The following is a 20,362-nucleotide window of genomic DNA, read 5'->3' as shown; positions in this document are numbered from 1 at the left end:
TGTTTTTTTAAGCAGGAAGCTCAGTATAATCCGAATCTCTTGGCAGCAAAATATTTCTTTCAGTAAACGTTTAAAACAAATTATTGTATTCAGTTAATTTCAGCCTCATGCCAAAAATGAATACTTGGGCATTGTTTATCGTATCTGCCTCCTGTTTGATGTGCAATATTTCTGTGAAAATATTCAGAACGACTGTATTTTGCCTCATCAATTCTATAGGCTTTGACTGTGCGTGGCAGATTAAGCAGATTGAAGTAGTGCTGATGTGTTAATTGTGAAGATTTGTACCATACTGTATAACTAGCATGGTGGCAGTGAAATTGCTGTCCAAAATCCATTCCATAATGCTGCATCATCTTTAAATATTACAAGTGGCCATGTCTGTTACAATAACAACAATTCACATTTGTAGTGCCGAAGTATAATGTCTTGAAGTGTTTTACAAAGTCTAAGCAGGTGGCGAGTTGGGAAGGAGGTAAGCAGAGGTGGCCACAGGTACAGTCAATGAGATAGATTTTTATGCTTGTTTTGAAAGCAGATGGTAAATGCGGAAGGTGAAGGGATTGCGAAAGAGATTTTTGGTGAGATTCGGAAGAGAGTGGAAATAAAGTGGTTGGAACCTCACCTGTCAATGGTGGGGCAGAGCAGAGAGGGGACAACAACAACAACAACAAGATTCCATTTATAGAGCGCCTTTCACGTCAGGAGGACGTCCCAAGGCGCTGCACAGTTGGGTCATGACCCGAGCAGGGGGGAAATGGTCAGGGTGAGGGGAGGGAAGGGAGGGAGAGAGGAGGGGGGAAATGGTCAGGGTGAGGGGAGGGAAGGGAGGGAGCGAGGAGGAGGAAGAGAGTCGAGAGGGGAGCTGAAGGCACGGTCAAAGAGAAAGGTTTTGAGACCGGCCTTGAAGGAGGAAAGGGAGGAAGCAAGGCGAAGGCACTGGGGGATGGAGTTCCAGAGCCTGGGGGCTGAGAGGCTGAAGGCCCGACCACCGATAGTAGGGCGGTTGGGGCGGGGGACGTGGAGCAGACCGGAGCCAGAGGAACGGAGGGTATGGGCAGGTAGGTAGGGGGATAGTAGGTTGGAGAGGTAGGAGGGAGCAAGGCCGTGAATGGCCTTGTAGGTGAGGATGAGGATCTTGAAATCAAGACATATGAAAGCCACAGTTGGGAAGAGAAGGGAAGTGGAGAGGTTTTGCAGGGCCGCAGGATCGCAACAGAATGCAGAGATAGGGTCAGGCAAAGACATTTGAAGGTGAGGATGAGGATCGTAAAAGCAGTGAACGTGGGCTGCAGAGTTCTGGATGATCCGAAACTTGTGAAGAGCTGAACAAGGGAGGCTGATGAGGGAGGAGTTGGAAATGTCCAGTCTGGGGGTGACAAAGACATTGATAAGGGCTTGGGATTGAGGTGGGGAATGTTATAGAGATAGAGGAAAGTGGATTTGCTCATAACCTGGATGAAAGATTGGAAAAAGAGTTGAGGGTTGAGCAAAACACCGAAGTCCTGGAATGGCTCTGTGAGCTGGAGTTGGCAGGAGTCGAGCAAGAAAGCTTCAGTTAAGTTAAAGCTCATACAGAGTTTACAGATCTATTTATGCCTCTCCTTAGGCATCCGAGGGGAATTAGCCATCAGAGAGGACATATAGACAGGGTGCATTCTGGTCTTTGCCAATACAGCTCCTGAGTGTATGCAAGTGGTAACTCACGTCTTCGTTTCCAATATAGTCTGTGTTTCCCATATAGTCTGCGTGAACCTTGCCTGGCACTTCTCCCAAGGGGACAGCACAGCTCTGGCTTGTTTGAAAATGAGTGAGATGTTCCACATTACTGCCCTGCACAATATATCTGCTTCATTCACAAAATAGCCCTCAGAGGTGTCTGAACCAATTCTCCATGGCTACATTATGGATACGCAAAACTTGCATTCAAAATATCTGACTGAATGGCTGTGCATAAAAATTCACGAAGCTATTACTGAACCAGTCCAGTGTTTTGCGATTGATAGTACATATTTTATCAGTTTCTTTGAAGTGAAGATACTCCAAGGTGTGTGAATCTCTGCAGATCTCCACAGATTTTAGTAAACTAAATCGGCTCAGATTTTGTTTTCTTCTTCGTTCCCTGATGATTTCCAGTCCCAAAATTTTGAAATTATGAGAAAATAAACAGTGAGGAGATTTTTTTCCCTCTCATAATGGTAACTGCATTTCCATCTATTATAAAGATAAGGTGACAGAGAGAGAGGGGGATCTCAACAACAACTGATCAGTTTAATTCAGTTTTTAATTCAGTTTATTATTCTATTACATTTTCTACACAAAGTTACAATCTCCCTCTCTCAGCCTATCCTGTCTTTTTAAATTCAGACTCCCATCTATTATTAATACTGCCCAATACTCCAGTTTCTTTTCAACATCATTGTCAGAGTGTATTTGTTCACGTATAAGTTTAGCAAAATTGTCATAAAGAGATACTTTTCAGTAAATTGCAAATTAACTGAAATAGTATCCAACAGTGTTTCATAATAACATCAATTCGCATGAGGCACATAAACGGGAAGGGACAATTTATACCTCATTATGAATTATAAATGAATTCTGAATAGACAAATCTTCAAAGTATGTTAATTTCTTTAAAGTACAAGATTATTTTTCTGTCAAGAAAGATTTCTTACTGTTCATCTCAACTCACTCAAGAATCTCTGTTGCATTACATGGCTCTTATGAGATGAAGCTAAACCAGACAGATTTGAGAATAAAGTTTTATCCCCCAGAGGATCGAGTTCAAGATCCTCATCCTCACCTTTAAGGCCATCCATGGCCTTGCTCCCTCCTAGCTCTCTGACCTGCTGACTCCCTACCAACCTCCGTTCATCGGCCTCCGGACTGCTCCATGTCTCCCGCCCGACCTGCCCTCCCAACGATGGCCGGGTTTTCAGCCTCTCTGCTCCCACACTCTGGAACTCCATCCCATGGTCCCTTCACCTCGCTTCCTCCCTTGCCTCCTTCAAGGTCGGTCTCAAGACCCTTCTTTTCAACCGTGCCTTTGGTCTCCCTCCCACCTCTCTGCCTTCCCTCACCCCTACACCACCCCTCCCCCATGCTCGGGCCCCGACACCTGACTGTTCAGCGCTTTGGGACGTTCTCCCGATGTGAAAGGCCCTCTATAAATATCATTCCCCCCATTCCCCACCTTTCATGATAATACCGAATACATATCTGGTTACAGTATTTCAGGATTAAGGCACTGGGGTCTCTTACACACCAATCACTAACACTAGCAAACTTATCATTACTTACTTAGATTGGGGAATCTACGTAACAAAAAGTTTGCCAGGGTTAACATGGGCACATAGTTGGGCCTCACTGTTGCTGACTGCAATGAACAGAGTTAAAGTGGTTGTGTGGAATCATCCTCGATGCTTTTCTCCTGAATACTTTTTATTATGCAGTGTAGTTTGACATGGTGCCTGTCGTGTACTGATCTGAAAATGAGGACATCTCTGCTAAGTTGCTCAAAATCTGTGCCTGTAAAAGAGTTGTTTTATTCTTTTCCTTTCCCTATTATTTCAAGCACTCATGCTTGTTCTGCTGCAAAAAAGAGAAAAATGCAGGAGCAGGAACTAGGAGCTTCTATAAACAAGAGGAAGTCCCTTCTGATGAAGCCCCGTCATTTCAGTCCTAATGAGGAGTGTGAAGAGGACAGCAAGGAGGCGAAGGAACCTGATGACGATGGGACAGAAACAGATGAAATGGAAGACAGTGAACTTGTGTTAGGTATCAAACCAAACATCCCGTAATGAATTAAGTCCAGTATAAAACTGAATTCATAATTAAATTTAAACAGCTTGATTCACGTTTCATCAAGCAGTATTCCATGCTAGGGTTCTTTCACCACCAATTTCAATCGGGTAATAAAATAAAAGACATAGTACTGTAAATATGCACTTTCCCGACTTCCATTAATCTGTACCTAATGGGAATATTTCAGAGCTGCGTAACTTAGCAACTGTAGTAATTGTTGCTTTCCAGTGCCTGTGCTAGACAAAATCCTTTCATTAGTAATACCAAGATGAGGGGAATATTTAGTAGCTTGGAAAACAGTAATGCACAATCAATTAACATTGTGCACTTATTCTTTCATTTGTGTATAAATTACATTTTGAATTCANTTTTTTTCCCATTGATATTTTTATACTTCCAAGTATCACTTACGAATTTCAGCCCCCATTTAGTACAGCCAACTTATGTTAAAAGAATTAAAAATTGAATTATTTTCTGCTGGTGAGTTTGGTGCTATTCAGATGCTAAATCTCAGAGTATGTTTCGCAATGTACGAAATGTATCATTTGGCATTGTATATGTGACCTGCCATTCTCTGTGTATTACACAATATACCTCAATTTTCAAGTGGTACAAAAACTATTTATATGTTTATTTGCAATACAAACTTTTTGTGCCCCCTCCCCACCAGCTCAGGTTTCCAGCCACCAGTGTCAGGCCACTTTGAAACGCCATCCTGATGTGAAAGGCGCTAATATAAATGTAGATTATATGTAAACAAAGTTTGGAACTAGTTAGCATTTGGATGTTAAACTATTGTCTTTTTTAATTCCATATTTGGGTCAGTGAGCAATCCTATGAGCAATCCCATCAATTCCTGGGGAACCACACTCCAGACGTTGAATGTAAAGTTCTTTCAGATCCATGTGATGTACATCAGTATTAAATTGTACATTCCAAGACAAATGGTGTGGAGTCCTATAGCTCAGTGGTTAGAGCACTCGCCTTGCAAGTGAGACACCTGGGTTCAATTCCAGGCAGGGCGAAACCATGGGCAAATTTCCTTACTCCACACGCCTAATAATAATCCCTCCGAAACAAAACAATAATAAATTGGTCATTTTCAATCCACTACTGTTTGTGGGAAACTGCTGTGCGCAATTGGCTGCCGCGTTTTGCCCACAAATATACTGTCAATTCACTTTACAGCATATTCTGTGAGGCGCTTTGAGACGTCTAGACGTGAAAAGCGCTATATCAAATGCAAGGATTGATTGATTTATTGATTTATTTATTTATTCTGGTTACCCATAGGAGTACCTGTTGGCATTGACACCTTTTCCTCATTTAAGGAATCCTCCCATAAATCTTGCATTTTAATAATAATAATAATTCTTGCATTTGATATAGTGCCTTATCATGCCTTTGAGACATCTCAAAGTGCTTCACAGAATATACTGTAAAGTGAATTGACTGTATATTCTGTGGGCAAAATATTTTGCATCGCATTATACCCAAAATAGCTTTCTGACCTTTTGTTTTCTAGAAAACAAACTGGGCCAGACAGCACCTGGAAATACTCAAATGGACACCCCAGAGAAGGACACCCAGAGCAATGGTGATGATTTTAACAGTTATCAGGAGCTTGTAGCCAAATCACTTCAAGATTTGGGCAAAATAGCAGAAGATGCAGCAATACACAGAACTACTGAAAGCAATCTGAATGACAGTGGAGTGCAGTCTATGGAGGGAGAGAGCGATGCGGAAGAGAGCCATGGGTCAGAAATTGGGACTAAAGATAAGTTACATATATGTGAAGAACAAGTAATACTAGATCAGCATTCTTGTGCAGAAAATGATCCCTCGCACTCTGAAAATCTTATTAATAACTGTGACCAGCCCCAAGATTTATCAAAACCTTCTAATGTGAGTGAACTGAAGCCCCTTGGAGTCCAAGTTTATAGCCTTGGCTGCGAGCCACGAGCGACATTAGATGCAGAAGAGAAAGAAATTGAAATAACAAAAGTTGTGCCACAAGAAACTGCTTACCAGAATAGACCGACCGAATTAGGAGATCCCCGACCGTCAGAGCAGGAGCTCTGTGTCAGTAAAGGGGGATTGTCAGAGAATGATGAGGATTGCTGTTCTCAGATATCCACAGAGACGGATGATTCAGAAGATTTTGACACAGCAAAGGGAAACCTGAATCTGCTGGAACAGGCTATTGCTCTGCAGGCAGAGCAGGGGTATATCATCCAAGGAACCCACAAAGAAAATGAAAGGATCTTACTTGAGCAACTCGCTGCAGAAAGGAGGCATTGTAAAATCATTGACATTGGCATTCGAAAGAATTACTCCAGCAGAGGTAAAGTAGTTTTCTTATGGTGTTTTTACTTTTTAAAAAAATAATTTCTCTGTTGGGGACCAGCACCACAGTACGGTTCAGATTAGGGACATCTCTTATCATAGGTGGACACACCTGTCACATGGATAATACTGATTCCCTCCAGAACCATAGTCTTTGTATTTTATCTTGTGAATCAAGATGGATTATGGATGGTGCACAAATCTCAGTTTGTGTTTCAGCCAAACGTTCAAGTGTGGATAGGGATAGGACCTTCAATGTCATTTAATCATTGCATCTTCCCTTTCATTATCCTTGCACCATCAAGTGCTGTATGTCCTCTCCCTGCAAATAGCAAAGATGGACATCTACCCCAGGCTTCTCTTAAGACTGTTCTATGAGCTTTCACTAAAAGCTTTCACTAAAAGCTCACAGTAGTAGGGGAAAACTAATCTTCCAACCTTTCCTGTCTGCCTATGGGAGAGGGTTTTCCTATAACAGTGTAGTTGAAATCAGAAAACTCAGACAGTGGGGAATGAGCAGGAATCAGAGCCATGGTTACTTTATGGTGCTGTGCAGTGAAGCACTGGCATCCTGTGCCTTCGTGCTGTTACGAGATTAACTGATAACACGCATCCTGCTGAGACCCAGCAGCAGACATAATTGTATCCCACAGAGTATTTGTTCATCTCTGCACCTAACCCTCTAACTACCCTCCAATACTGTTCCAAGCCTGGTAGCACGCTCGCCTCTGAGCCTGAAGGTTTGGGGTTCAAAGCCCCGCACCAAAACTGTGAACTCATAGTTCTGGCTGACACTCCAGTATATATCCACTGTTGCTGGTGGTGATGGGGTGGAGGTGGGGGGAGTGAAATATTTCCTATCTATTAAACAAATCACAAAATACTGCAGATGCTGGAAATCTGAAACAAAAACAGAAGTTTCTGGGAACACTCAGCAGGTCAGGCAGCATCTATGGAGAAAGGAAAGTGAGTCATTGTTTCGGGTCCACGATCCTTCGTCAGAACTGGGGCTGTTGGGAGGGAGAGGCTTTTAAGGGCCAACAGAGAGGGGGGAGGCAGGGCAAGGAAGACAAAGGAGAAAATGGGGTAGAGGACAGGATGATGGGTTAAAGAGGTGTTAATAATGCAAAACAAAGTGGAGCAAAATTGTAACAAAACAGGCAGACCAGAGAGAGAAAAGCTGTATCTGGGTCCCAGATGATGTGGTAATGGTCACAGAAGGAGGGGAAGGTGAGCTGTTATCGTCTGAAATTATTGAAATCAATATTGAGGCCAGAGGGCTATAAGGTCCCTAGCAGATAGATTTTGTTTTGAAGGGTCGTGGACCCGAAACGTTGACTCACTTTCCTTTCTCCATAGATGCTGCTTGACCTGCTGAGCGTTCCCAGCGACTTCTGTTTTTGTTTTCCTATCTCTATTGCTACTTTTACAGCCAATTTCAAATAACCTGCCAACACAAAAAACATCTTTGATTCCCATCAAAAGATTGCTTATATTTAGCAATCAGCAGAGAATTCTTCATTCATTGTTTAAATCTGTCTGAGTTGATGTTAACAATATTTTTCTTAAACTTTCATTTTTTAATATTTCATGCAATGGTACTTTTTGATTGGGTTAATGTTGCCTATTCCTTACTATAAGAAACCAACTCTACATTGGATTCATGGATAAGACCGCTGCCTTTTTGGGTGGTTATTTGACTTTCCAAAATTGCAACACAGTTTCAGGTATAAAGCATAATATTATTGTGTGGAAGATGTTTGAAATACAATGAGGCAAAGTGCACAGAGGCAGGTAAGTAGCACCAGTAGAAATAACAATCTAAAATGATAATGGGTCTAATTTGCGGTATTTCTTAATAAGGAATTCATTTAGAATTTTTGTTGGCACCCAGGAAATCCTTTGGATGAGACTTGAAACCAGGTGGATGTTAACGATCACCTGGCATTCAAAAAGAGAAGGGAGTTTCTCCCAGTGTCCTGGTCAACAATCCCCCAGATAAGATTGATCACTCACTCCGAGGTTGTTTGTGGGACCTTCTTGTGTGCAAATTGGCTGCCCCATTCACCCACAAAATACACATAGTCACATCACTTCACAGTACATCCTGTGAAACACTATGAGATGTCTCAACTACGTGTAAGGCACTGTATCAATCGTAAGGATTATTACAAATCTGTTGTGATCTGCCTCAGGCCTCTCACATTGGAGCAGGGTTCCCATGGGAGATGTTTCCTGGCACCAGAAGGAGCCCCTTTTGCGTGACACAGATTCCTTATTAGGGAATCCAGGTAAGATTTCTTCCGGTCAACTGATGTGTGACGCATGAGGAAATCCATCACTATGCCTGAGTATGGTCACTAGTCTGAGTGTTCCATGCATGCTACCTACACATGGAAAATCCAGTTAAGAAATGCTGCAAATTAGACCCCTTTGAAGGATATTTCCTAACATTTTCCCTTACATTTCCATGCTTTTGAATGCTGAATGCTCCCAACCCTCCTGGCATCAGTTAAATGTCAAGTAGCATTTGTGCTGGAGGGCTGACCAGCTGGAAGGGTCTGTGCTACTTAACTGACTGCTGGTGCTTTGGTGAATTTCACAGATTCTATTCGATGTGACAAAAAGGAATCCAGGTGCCCAACTCCAGGCTGCGATGGCAGTGGTCACATAACTGGGCTCTATCCCCATCACCGGAGTCTCTCTGGCTGCCCTCACAAAATGAGAGTGCCACCAGACAGTGAGTAGCCAACAGTGCAACCCAGCTCTGATAATGTCAGACCTAGTATTGATATTGATTTGGCCGAATACTGATTTAAGTGCTCCGAGACACTACCCTGCATGAAGGGCACTATATAAATGCAATTTTTTTATTCTTGTTGTTAATCATATTAACTCTTTCCATTGTGTTACCAACATAGGGAAATCTCTGCTGTTACAATTTGAAGCAAAAAAATTATATGTGCAATATTTAAACTTAGAGTAATTAAGCAATTGGAATCTGAGAACTGGCTACATTTCAAATGAACATATGGGTTTAAACTTACAGACCAAATGTTCTACTTGGCAAACCTAATGATTGATATGAATTCAGCACATGCTCTCTCCTCATCACTCAATGATCCCAAAAGCAGCACATGGCAAAGGGGAGGAGGACTTCTGAGGTTTAGTGATTCTTAAATCTGTATCCTGCATACACACATGCTGCTGCTGTACACTGATAGAACCTTTCATAGGTTTGTTGTAGAATGGCGTCAGTTTCACGCCATGTCAAAGTGAACAAGCCATCAACTGTGAGTTGTGTCCTTGTTGTCTAACTGCACTGGATAAGCAGGTTTTCCAACCGAAGGGGTGGGGGTGGGTTGGAATGGGGGGCAATGGGTCATTAGTGGCGCCACTTTTCCATCGCTCTCTGCGATTCCTCATACCTCCTGCTACAGCTCTCCTCACATCATTCATCGGATACCTTCCGCTTCTCTTCCCATTTCCATCTGCGCTGCCTCATACCCTCTGCTTCAGCTTTCTTCCCATTGCTTTCCACACTGTCTCGTGCCTCCTACAATCTCGTGCGAGGCAGTACTGAGAACGACGGGAAGAGAAGTGGAGTGGGAGGTAAAGGCGCCCTATGTACACGTAAAGGCCACTGGGGGAGCAGTCCCCACACACACCCCTCCGCCTCCCCCCCCCTATTACTCTGTCACTCGGTATGATTATGTTAAGTTGCAATAGATGGCAAAATAAAACTAGTGCACAATATACTGGGAATTTAAGCCTTTATTTAAACCTTTACCTTTCTCTTTTAAGCAATGACATTCTCATACATGCTCTATTTGTATTTGATCAATGAGAAAACAGCCTGTGGAATTAATGTAATTATTTTTGCATAAGAATTTGCAACCATTACTGAAAGAAAACAAAAACTCAGGATTGTCACCGCAGGAATTAAGGGATGGTAGAAATGAATGATTCACACAGAGAATTATTAACACATAGAAATTGAGGTGAAGACCATAACTACATTTAAAAGGGAATTGAATAAATAATTGAAGAGGAACAATATAAAAGGATATAGGGAGGGAACAGGAAATTTGGATTAGAACAGTAAGTTCCAGTGGAGGACCTGGCACCCAGCATAGTCTTGTCGGCTGAATGACGTCCTTCTGTGCCGTACTTATTGTAGTTCTTTGAAACAAATTGTTTTGCTCTGTTGTCTTTCACGTTCAGTCCTAGCCATGCACGAGAATGTGCTCAGATGCCCAACACCTGGCTGCACTGGACGAGGACATGTCAACAGCAACCGCAACTCACACCGAAGGTAAGTTTGTATTGTGTACGTGAGTTCATATTGATAATGTCAGTAAATTGGAGAATGGCCCAGTCACTGGGATACATTGCTTCTTTTATCACAGATTTCAAGCCCCTTTTACACAAAAAGGATTAAAAGGTATCTTGTGCGGTTATTAATTCTTAAATCCTCTGTCTGCTCTTGATTTGTGGGTTGCTGATGAGTATATCTGGATTAATGCAGCTCTTCTACATTTGAGATGTTTACATGCAGCAGAAATGGACCTGTTGATCCATGATGTAGCTGCTTCAATTTTCTGCCTTGATCATTTAAGTGTCTGAAACAACATCCTTTGAAACCAGTCTTCAATCAAAGAGGAAACAATTGGTTTGGCAGCTTCTTCCCCTTCCAACATCAATGGTGGAACCAGGAGGAGAATGAAACAAGTCAAGAGTTTTAATGAGGAGGAAGGGAAGACATCAAAACAAAAATTAGGTTTGACTGGTTAGAAAAACTGGAACTAATAAAAATGGGTCAGAGATAGAATGAGGAAGAAGAGTGGGGAGGAAAGATGACAAAAAATGGCAAACAGTATTAAACAGTTTAATAATAATAATAATAATCCTTGCATTTGATGTAGCACTATTCACGTCGGGAGGACGTCCCAAAGCGCTTCACAGAACACACTGTAAAGTGAATTCACTGTATATTTGTGGGCGAACGCGGCAGCGAATTGCGTACAGCAATGTCCCACAAACAGTCGTGGATTGAAAATGACCACTTTCTTATTGTTTTTGGTTTTGGAGGGATTAATATTAGGCGTGTGGAGTAAGGAAACTTGCCCAAGTTTCGCCCTGCCTGGAATTGAATTCCGGTCTCTCGCTTGCAAAGCGAGTGCTCTAACCACTGAGCTACAGGACTCCAAGTTTACTTCTATAGTTACTTGGACATTTTGAAATAAACATCACTTAGCCTTTTAGAGTGAACATTACAACATTGAAGCTAACGCTTGTGATCTCAATAGCTTCAATACTTTAATATTAAGGCTAGTTTCACTGTAACAGTGGGCACAATTTGCAATATTTGTAAAAAGGGTGGTATGCACTGGATTGAGGCTCTTGTGTTAGCCTGAGAGGTTGGGTTTGGGATCAGTGGAAGCACATTTGGCAGAAATCAAGCTTCCCCGAGGGCTGTCTTAAGAAGTCAGATTGTTCTGTTCTCACTTTCAAGGTGCTTGAGCTGCAAAAGACAAATCTCTCATTTTGGCGAGAGGGGAAGGAGGGAGTTCATTAATTACATATTCACTTTTTACAAATCGTTTAACTAATGTCGCAAATTAGTCCCCAGTGTGTGAGCTGAAAACTCAAAAAAACACTGACTCAGGGAAATAGTCTTGTGGAGTCCTATAGAGTATTGATTAAAGCACTTGCCTCACAATCTAGAAAACCCGGGGTCGATTACTGGGCAGGGTGAAACCTCAGGCAAGTTTCCTTACTCCACGTGCCTCTGTTTTCCCAGCAGTAAGTAGGAACCCGGTTGTTAGTCAATTGATGGATCGCTTTCTGGGGGTAATAATCCACAACTGTTTGTGAGACACTGCTGTCATAATTGGCTACTGCATTTCGTCAACAAAATACAATCTATTCACTTTGAGACATCTTAACAATGTGATAAGGTCCTATATCAAATTCAAGGATTATTATTATTAATAGCACGCATTTCCTTGGAACTGTTTGTTGGTATTCAGTCTTAATCTTGAGTTTAGAGAGACTTTTTTGTAATTTGATAGTTTACTATCAGGAAACAGTTGTTTGGTTTAAAAAGAAGAAATTAAACTGCAGAACGTTACTGCTTAACTGTTTGTCAGAATGAAAGAAATCTCTCAGAATCTATCTTGAAAATGTCTTCCCTAACTGGGGGATTTTACTGATTTGTTTTTCTTAACAGCCTCTCTGGTTGTCCGATTGCTGCAGCAGAGAAGCTGGCTAAATTGCAGGAAAAACAAAGTGATGTGCCAAAGGTTGGACAGAGCTCTGACCGAGTGCTCAGGTAGGATTCCCGTACTATTTTCTCAGTAGAAGCCATGTCATCTTGCAGTGCAATGTTACCACTGGAAGTAAATTAATGGTACCGTTAGAGCTTTGGTTTTCAGGGTTAACTGAAGCTAAGTGGGAAGAGTCCATGCCTCCACTGACTGGTCTGCCCTTCCAGGTACTGTCGATGGCTGGCTGTGCTATGCTGTCATCAGCAGTGGTCTGGGGTACTTCGGATCCGCCTGGCTCAGGAATTGGACTACCGAGCCTGCCTCTAAGGGTTGGCACGATTCTGAGATTTGTTTCCAAACGTATCACCAGGCGCCAGTTCAGCTCCAAGGAGACCGTGCTTACCTCCCCACCAAGGAGGATAGTCAGTAGTTGATCATTTGAAATCTGACAAGCACAGGTTTGAGCCTCACTAGATAGATGGCATGTACCAGGAACTCCCTGTGAGCTGTGAGCGGGATTTTTATTACAATGAATCTTACACTAAATTTACCCAATTGAAATCGATTGAGGTGGTGAAAAGATAGAATAGCCTCTCAACCAAGAAGCCTTGCGTAAAGTTGGGAGAGGAAATATTGAATCAATAAAAAAGAATAACTCAAGCAGCTCACAGCTGGTCTGTCTTTTCTATAGACCGATGTGTCTGGTGAAACAACTGGAGATTCCCCCGTTCAACTATGGACCCTCACAGCCATTTAGCACACCTCGAGCCAACCTTCCAAAGGAGCTGGATAAGTGCACTAAAGCTCCCTTTGACTATGCGAGCTTTGATGCCCAAGTATTTGGGAAGCATACAGTCACATTAAAAGAACGAGAAGCTCTTCAGATGTATGAAGGTAAGCACTGGAGTAAAACTGTTGCTATAAAATAAAAAAAATTCAATGGAAGCAAATGAATTGCTGACATCTTTTAGATCAGGACCCTTTTAAATGGGTTACTTATTTTGAAATAAAATTAATAACCTATTAGAAATGTATTCTGGTCTATCAATTAAATAGTATTGACCTCCCCCAATCCCCACCCCCCCGATTGGTTCTTTATCTTGGGAAATTTCATCCACCCTTTTTACATATTTGCCGCTATGTTTTCAACGCTATTTGTGAGGCAATGCTGTACTCAAAGTTGGCTGACATGTTCGCCTGTGTACAGAAAAAGTACACAAACACTGCACTTTACAGAGAATCATTTGAAGCAATTTGAGATGTCTTCCTGATATGAAGGATCATATATAAAATGGAAGGATTAGTATTATTGTTAATAATAACATTATTATTACATTAATTCTAGTATGAAATTCTGCATTTTTCTCCCATAATGACTCAGTCAACTCTCTGTCACCACCCTCGACTCCAGGACTACTACTGTCCCAACAGATTGTCTGTCAGGCATCAAGTCCTGGATGAGAGTCAATTTTCTCCAGTTGAATGTCGACAAGGCCAGGTCCACCTGCTTGTCTCCTGTGAGCACCTCCTCACCTCAGACGCTGACAGCATCACTATTCATGGATGCGCCTCACTAAGCCAGTATGGAATCTGGTGTCTTGTTCAATGCTCAACTATCTTTTTAAACTTGACACCCAGACCAATTCTGCTTTCCCCCACCTTAGCAACATTGCCCGCCTCTGCCTCTATCTCTTCCTTAGAGGCTGCCATGCTTTCATGCTTTCATCGCATCCAGGTTTGACTATGCTAACTCCTGCTTGCCAGACAACTCTTCCCTCCACAAGCTGCAGATTATTCAGAACTCTGCAGCTCATGTCCTCTCCCGCAGTAAGCTCTGTGAGTCGATCACCCCATTCCCGCCCAGCTACAATTGCTCTCCACCCCCAGAGGGTCGAGTATGATGATCCTCATCCTCAATTTTAAAGCCCTCAATGGTCTTGCTCCTCCTTATCTCTGTGATCTACTAAAATGTTACCAACCTGCCTGCTCCCTCCGTTTGGCAGGCACTGGCCTTCTCTATGTCCCTTGTCCTGCCCGCTCCACCATTCCGCCCCCACCCTCTGGAACACCATCTCAGAGTCCCTCCTCCTCATCCCTTCCCTTACCTCCTTCAAAGCCTGTCTCAAGACCTTCCTCTTTGACTGTGCCTTGAATTACTTTGACCATGCCTCCACCCCGCTTGCCCTCCACCCCTCTTGACTCCGGCCCCCAGCTCGAGTCCAAACCCTTCAATATCCAGGGCCTTGGGATGTCCTCCAAAGGACTTTGTTGTTGTTGTTGTTGTAGAATCATAGAAACACCATCACAGAAACAGGACTTTCAGATCTGTATCTATGGTACACACTCACATTGGTGGTGTTTGCTCTGATCCCACATCCTTGCTCCATATAATAACCTTCTATACTTCAATGCTCCAAGTAAGGATTATTATTATTTAAATAAAATGAGTTCTGTTGAAGTTCTGTTTAGTCATCAGTTTGTTTCTGTATATGTATATACATCTGTATATGTATCTGTCACATCAGATAAAATAGAATAATTATTTAAATATAGGAAATGTGTTGAGTTCAAACTAAATAAGATAAAGCTGAAATAATGAACCTCAATCTACATCTTACTTGATTCTGTTTACCAGCCAAACATTTTTCAAGTGCTGTGACCTCCTCCAGCCGACTGTCCAGTGCCTCGGTGCAGAGTCAATGCCATTCAGGCCTCTACAGCTATAGCCACGATGCCGAAGCCACTCACTTAGCAGCTGCGGCTATTCTGAACTTATCCACGCGTTGTCGGGAGATGCCACAGAATCTCTCCACAAAGCCACAAGACCTGTCCACCAAGGTGAGATGCTACGCGTTGGACAGTAGACCTCTGTCAATGCCTTACTGAAGAGAGTCAAACTGAAATGTTCTCAATGCACAGATTTAAATGGGGGCATTCATCTTAGTATTGCCTGAATAACCAATGCTTGTATTTGTTTGCAGTTGAATAGCTATCAAGAAAATCAAGTGTGAGCAATAAGTCAGAGCAGTGCTACAAATTCATTCACTTCAATTGAGTTGAGTCAACTGGCTCAGTTGGTAGAACTCTCACCTCTAAGTTTGATGGTTGTGGGTTTAAACTTCCTGTCAGGACTTTGAACTCACAGTCCAGAGTGACACTCCAATTCAGTGCTGGAGAAGCAATATATATTGTCTGAACCCATGTTCTAATGAAGAGAGCGATAACAGAGTTCTACCACATTGATGTCTGAGTTTAGAGTACCCCATCACACGTGATACTCTTAACATTGCCTGAGAAATTTATGCAGTAATTAAAATAACCCTGCTGTTGGAATCAAATGAATTCAAAAAACCAACAATTAAACTTTGACAATTATACGTCAAAATAGATTTCATCTTCACTGAGGTCTGAGTCTCACACAATGTGGGAGACAACAAGGTGCATTAACTGGAAAGAATAAAATTATTCAATAATTTTGGCCCTAAGTGCAGTCCAGGTCTAATGTGTCTACAATGTTGGTTACATGCTTCAGATAAAAAAGATACACTGGCACTAGTTAATAGAGTAGCAGTCTGTAATACAATAAACAAAAAGCTTAACAGATATGGGTGTACTTGTGTGACCTCCTGACGGAAATGGTGACGTCTGTTATTCTTTCACTTCATTTGAAATGTAGATGGAGTTGGCCAGTCATGTTTGAAACCATATGGCGTTGTGCTGAGGTTAAGAAGAATTTCTGTTCACACACAAGGTTGTTGGAATGTTAAGTGCCTTATCACAAATGGCTGTTGAAGCCAAGTCCAACACTGTATTGAAAAAGGAATTGTAGAAAAATATTTTTAAAGAGTATTGGGTACAAGTAATGGTTTAGAGTAGATAGCTCTGGATAGGAGATCTAGAACACAGAGACCAACTTACTTTCTTGTGTACTGAAGCCTTAATTCTGTAATATGAAGATGGGATGTTTGAGTATCAGCCTTGTTTATCTGCTATCACTCTCGTCTCTGAGTCACAAGGTTGTTCAAGCCCCACATTGAGACTCTGAGCTCACAAGTCTATGCTGACACTCCAATACCAGGCTGGGATGTGCTGTATTGTTGGAGGTGCTGTCCTTCAGATGATCCTTCAGGGATGTGTGTCCAAGCTGTGCACAGGAAGACAGTAGCAATGCGCTCACCCATTTCATGCTGAGATGAGTTGCCCACTGGGAAGCTTGCAGGGAGTTCCATGTATCTATCATCTACCTAGTGAGGCTCAAACTCGCGCTTGTCGGATGTTGAAAGACTAACTAGTGACTATCCTCTTTGGAGGTGGGAGGTAAGTGGGGTCTCCTTGGAGCTGAACTGGCTCCAAGGTGACATGCCTGGCAATGGAATGTCAGAATCAGCCAACCCTCTGTGGTCTCGGTAATCCGGTTCCTGAGCCAGGCGGGTCCGCAGTATTCCAGGGCATTGCTGATGATAGCACAGCCAGCCTGGCTCATCGGCAGGACCTGGAAAGGCAGACTCGTCACTGGGGCCAGAGAGTCATCCCACTCAGTTCCTGTTAACCCTGTAAGCCAAACCCTAACAGGTCCTAGCTTGAAAAGCAGTGGGAAAGCTTCCCAGATAGCAATATCAATGGCAAGCTATGTGGTTTTAGCTGGTTAGACTCTAGCAGTACCCCGATGCACACTCTGGTGTCCCCAAACCTTGGCTCTTACCAACCTGCTCCAAATACTTTCTGAAATTAGGTAAGCAGAATGCATCCCTCCAGGGAGAGAGTATGCATTCCAAAAATCTATCTCTGGCATTTCCATGTGAAGATGGGAATCATGGAAATCTCAGCTTGGTTTGGATACTTTTAAGCATGGTGATGGGTTTCTGCATGTGTGAGACACCCAGCTGACAAAAACAAAAACAAAAAATTCAGATGAAATGTTAAACCTAGTTTACATGTCTGCCTGTTTAGATAGAGCTAAAGATCCCATGCAGAATTTGGCAAATTGTTGAATTAATTCTTAAGTTGAGCTGTCTTTCCATAGTTAATAATAATAATAATTGTTGCATTTGATATAACGGCTTATCACGTCTTCAAGACATCTCAAAGCGCTTCACAGAATATATTGTAAAGTGAATTGACTGTATTTTTGGGCAAAATGCGGCAGCCAATTGCACACAGCAGGATCCCACAATCAGTCGTGGATTGTAGTGGCTAATTTATTATTATTTTTGAAGGAATTATTACCGTCAGAAAAGCGATCTGCCAATCGACAGTAGCAAATTCTATCACATCTGGTGCTTGGATTGCACTGGTATAAAAATCCCATCCTGAGGTTTACAATGTGGAAATGTCCGTGTGATCTGTGTTGAAGATTTAGCCTCAGTCATGCTATTTTAAAGTGTGCACTTTTGATCTTTTCAACAAAGAAGAAATAGCATGAGTACCTTCAGAATCCAAGGGGTCAAAGATTGCCATCTTGTAATGCCATGTAAATAACAAAGAATCATTGTGTAATATTATTATTAAATGACAGTTGGTATTATACAGATGGGATGATATGTTATCAGAAGTTATTATCCAGGATAAGCTTCAATGCTGGATCGAGGGTGTGGAGGCAGTGTTTTGTACTTACCAACATCACATGTCCTTAAAATCTATCACACCAGATTAAGCCTTTCCGTTGAAAGGGCTATAAGGATCGAAGATGAGCTGTATGATTCTTTCATGCCAACAAAAATTGATTTGACTTTTTTTCACATCTGTGCAATGGCACAAAGAGTAGTGCGATGTTACAGGCAAATCAACCTGTCACTTCGGATGCAAATGCAACCCAGAGGTTCTTAGCAGTCAATCAACTCTTGCTGAAAGCTATTACATGTTAGCGAGAAAATATCATTTTCCATTAATGCCAGTTTTAAATAGAAAGAATGGTCTGCAATGCCATCTATTCGTCTCCTCCCCCGCACCAGGCTCCATGAGCCTATCACCCCCCCATCCTCGTTTAGCTCCACTGGCTCCCATCCCACAGCAGATCGAGTTCAAGATCCTCATCCTCTTATTCAAATCCCTTCACAACCTCACTTCTACCTACCTCTGCGACCTCCTACACTCTGCAAACTACCTCCGCTTTGTTCAGTGAACACCAGTCTGTTTCATATCTCCTGACTGATCTGTCTGTCCCACCGATGGTGGGGGAGCTTTCAGCTATTCCACCACCTCTCTCTGGAACTCCATCTTGGAGTTTCTCTGCCTCACATCAGGAGGGCATCCCCAAATGCTTCACAACATTCACTGTAAAACGGATTGACTGTGTGTTGTGGATGAATGTGGCAGGCAATCTACGCATCCCAATGTGCCACAGCAGCCATGGAGTGAGTGAACAATTATTTTGGAGTGATTGTTGACCAGGACTCCTGAAGAAACGTCCATCTCTTTTCAAATAATTGCATGAGATAATTAATGTCCACCTGAACTCAACTTAACATCTCATCCGAAGAACAGCACCTCCAACGGTGCAATATTTCTACTTGCGGAGCAGTTCTTGCGAGTCAATAGGAGTTCTAACAATATTCCTTATAGAGCAATCCTATGAAGAAATACTGCAGATTAAATCATCGTGTTACAATCAATAATCAGAAAGGTGCAAGTCTTGCTAATTGTATATTCTCAGAGAGAGATAAGGAATCATTTTGATTTTTGGGGGGGAAAATGTTGCAATATGCACCAGAAATCAGGGTACGGTGTGATTCGCCTACAAATCACATAGTCACTACACTTCACAGTAAAATTCTGCGACATGCTTTGAAGAAATTGTAAAGGAAATCTGCCCCCAAATCCCACCCTCCTGATTTCCTGCGAAATATTACTGATTTTAGTTTTAGTCTGTAGAAAAGGAATAATTTAAGAATCACCTTAAAATGACTTTGTTGAACCGAAACACGAAACGGTCCTCGGCCAGAACTGATCATCAGTTGGAACCACTGGATTAGATTCATTGGAAGCAGGACATGAAACTTTAATGCCACCCTACCAATTCAGCATCTCCGAAAAATCTTCAAAGTAATGCAGCCCTTAAAATGCACTACAGGTTTAAAATACAGTGCTACACATACATTGAATACTAACAGTTACTAACAGGATCTTTTGCTTTAGAATGCTGATATAGAGGTCGATGAAAATGGAACCCTTGACTTGAGCATGAACAAGCAAAGACACAGAGACAAAGTTGCTCCCATGACTTCCACACTACCCACTCCGAATTGCTCACCCTCCTACCTGAACAGCATCTTAATAACTCCTCAATATTACCAGGCATTGTGTGAACAGGAAGGATGGGATGCACCTGTCAATTACACTAAAGCACAGATGCATCAAGAAGAGGAAAAAGAGGTAACAGAAGGTTTTCCATTTCATAGTGTTGTGTGTGGGTCATTTCCATGTCTGTTAACTTCTGACTATTGGTAACGCTCTCCTTCTACCCACGAAGTCCAATTATTTTGTAGATGTGTATTCCTTCGACAGATCAATTGATTGTATATCAGGGGTCTAATTTGCGAGATTCGCAAAAGGACATGTAAATGACAAATGCCTCAGATACCAAAATGTGTCTCTTTTAAGTTTGAGTTAACTGGTGTTCTGTGAAGCAACACAAGTATTGGGATATATAGACTGGCAGGTTCAATAGTGTCTCAATGGTGCTAAAATGACATTGGTTCTGTCCATTTTCACAAAATGATGTTCACCAGTGGTCACTTATTGACCGAGAGACCGTCAGGAATGGAAACTCTGACAATGTGACAATATCGCATTTTCAGAATTACAGTGTGAATTACAATGAAATAACAGAGGGTAGGGTGGATAAAGGTAGTGCAGTTGATGTAGTTTATATGGATTTTCTAAAGGTATTTGGTAAAGTGCCACATAAGAGACTGGTAAACCCACGGTATTAAAGGGACAGTGGC

At 42.1% G+C, this 20,362-nt stretch overlaps 1 protein-coding gene across 5 annotated transcripts in view; it reads left to right on the top strand.

The window, feature by feature from the left end:
• The window catches only part of st18 (ST18 C2H2C-type zinc finger transcription factor), a 143,687-nt gene that overhangs the window by 101,654 nt on the left and 21,671 nt on the right, over positions 1 to 20,362 (top strand). For all 5 annotated transcript variants that reach the window (XM_042332409.1, XM_007905907.1, XM_042332407.1 and 2 more), the window contains 8 exons: positions 3,575 to 3,777; positions 5,330 to 6,148; positions 8,756 to 8,890; positions 10,375 to 10,465; positions 12,383 to 12,484; positions 13,111 to 13,313; positions 15,055 to 15,257; positions 19,554 to 19,790. In XM_042332409.1, coding sequence (XP_042188343.1) covers positions 3,575 to 3,777; positions 5,330 to 6,148; positions 8,756 to 8,890; positions 10,375 to 10,465; positions 12,383 to 12,484; positions 13,111 to 13,313; positions 15,055 to 15,257; positions 19,554 to 19,790 — 1,993 coding nt within the window. The remainder of the gene's footprint in view (positions 1 to 3,574; positions 3,778 to 5,329; positions 6,149 to 8,755; positions 8,891 to 10,374; positions 10,466 to 12,382; positions 12,485 to 13,110; positions 13,314 to 15,054; positions 15,258 to 19,553; positions 19,791 to 20,362) is intronic.

This window comes from Callorhinchus milii, unplaced genomic scaffold, assembly GCF_018977255.1.
Source record: "Callorhinchus milii isolate IMCB2004 unplaced genomic scaffold, IMCB_Cmil_1.0 Scaffold2, whole genome shotgun sequence".
NCBI classification, from domain to species: domain Eukaryota; kingdom Metazoa; phylum Chordata; class Chondrichthyes; order Chimaeriformes; family Callorhinchidae; genus Callorhinchus; species Callorhinchus milii.
Note: the sequence above shows the minus strand (reverse complement) of the source record. Positions and strands in the feature narration are given on the sequence as shown.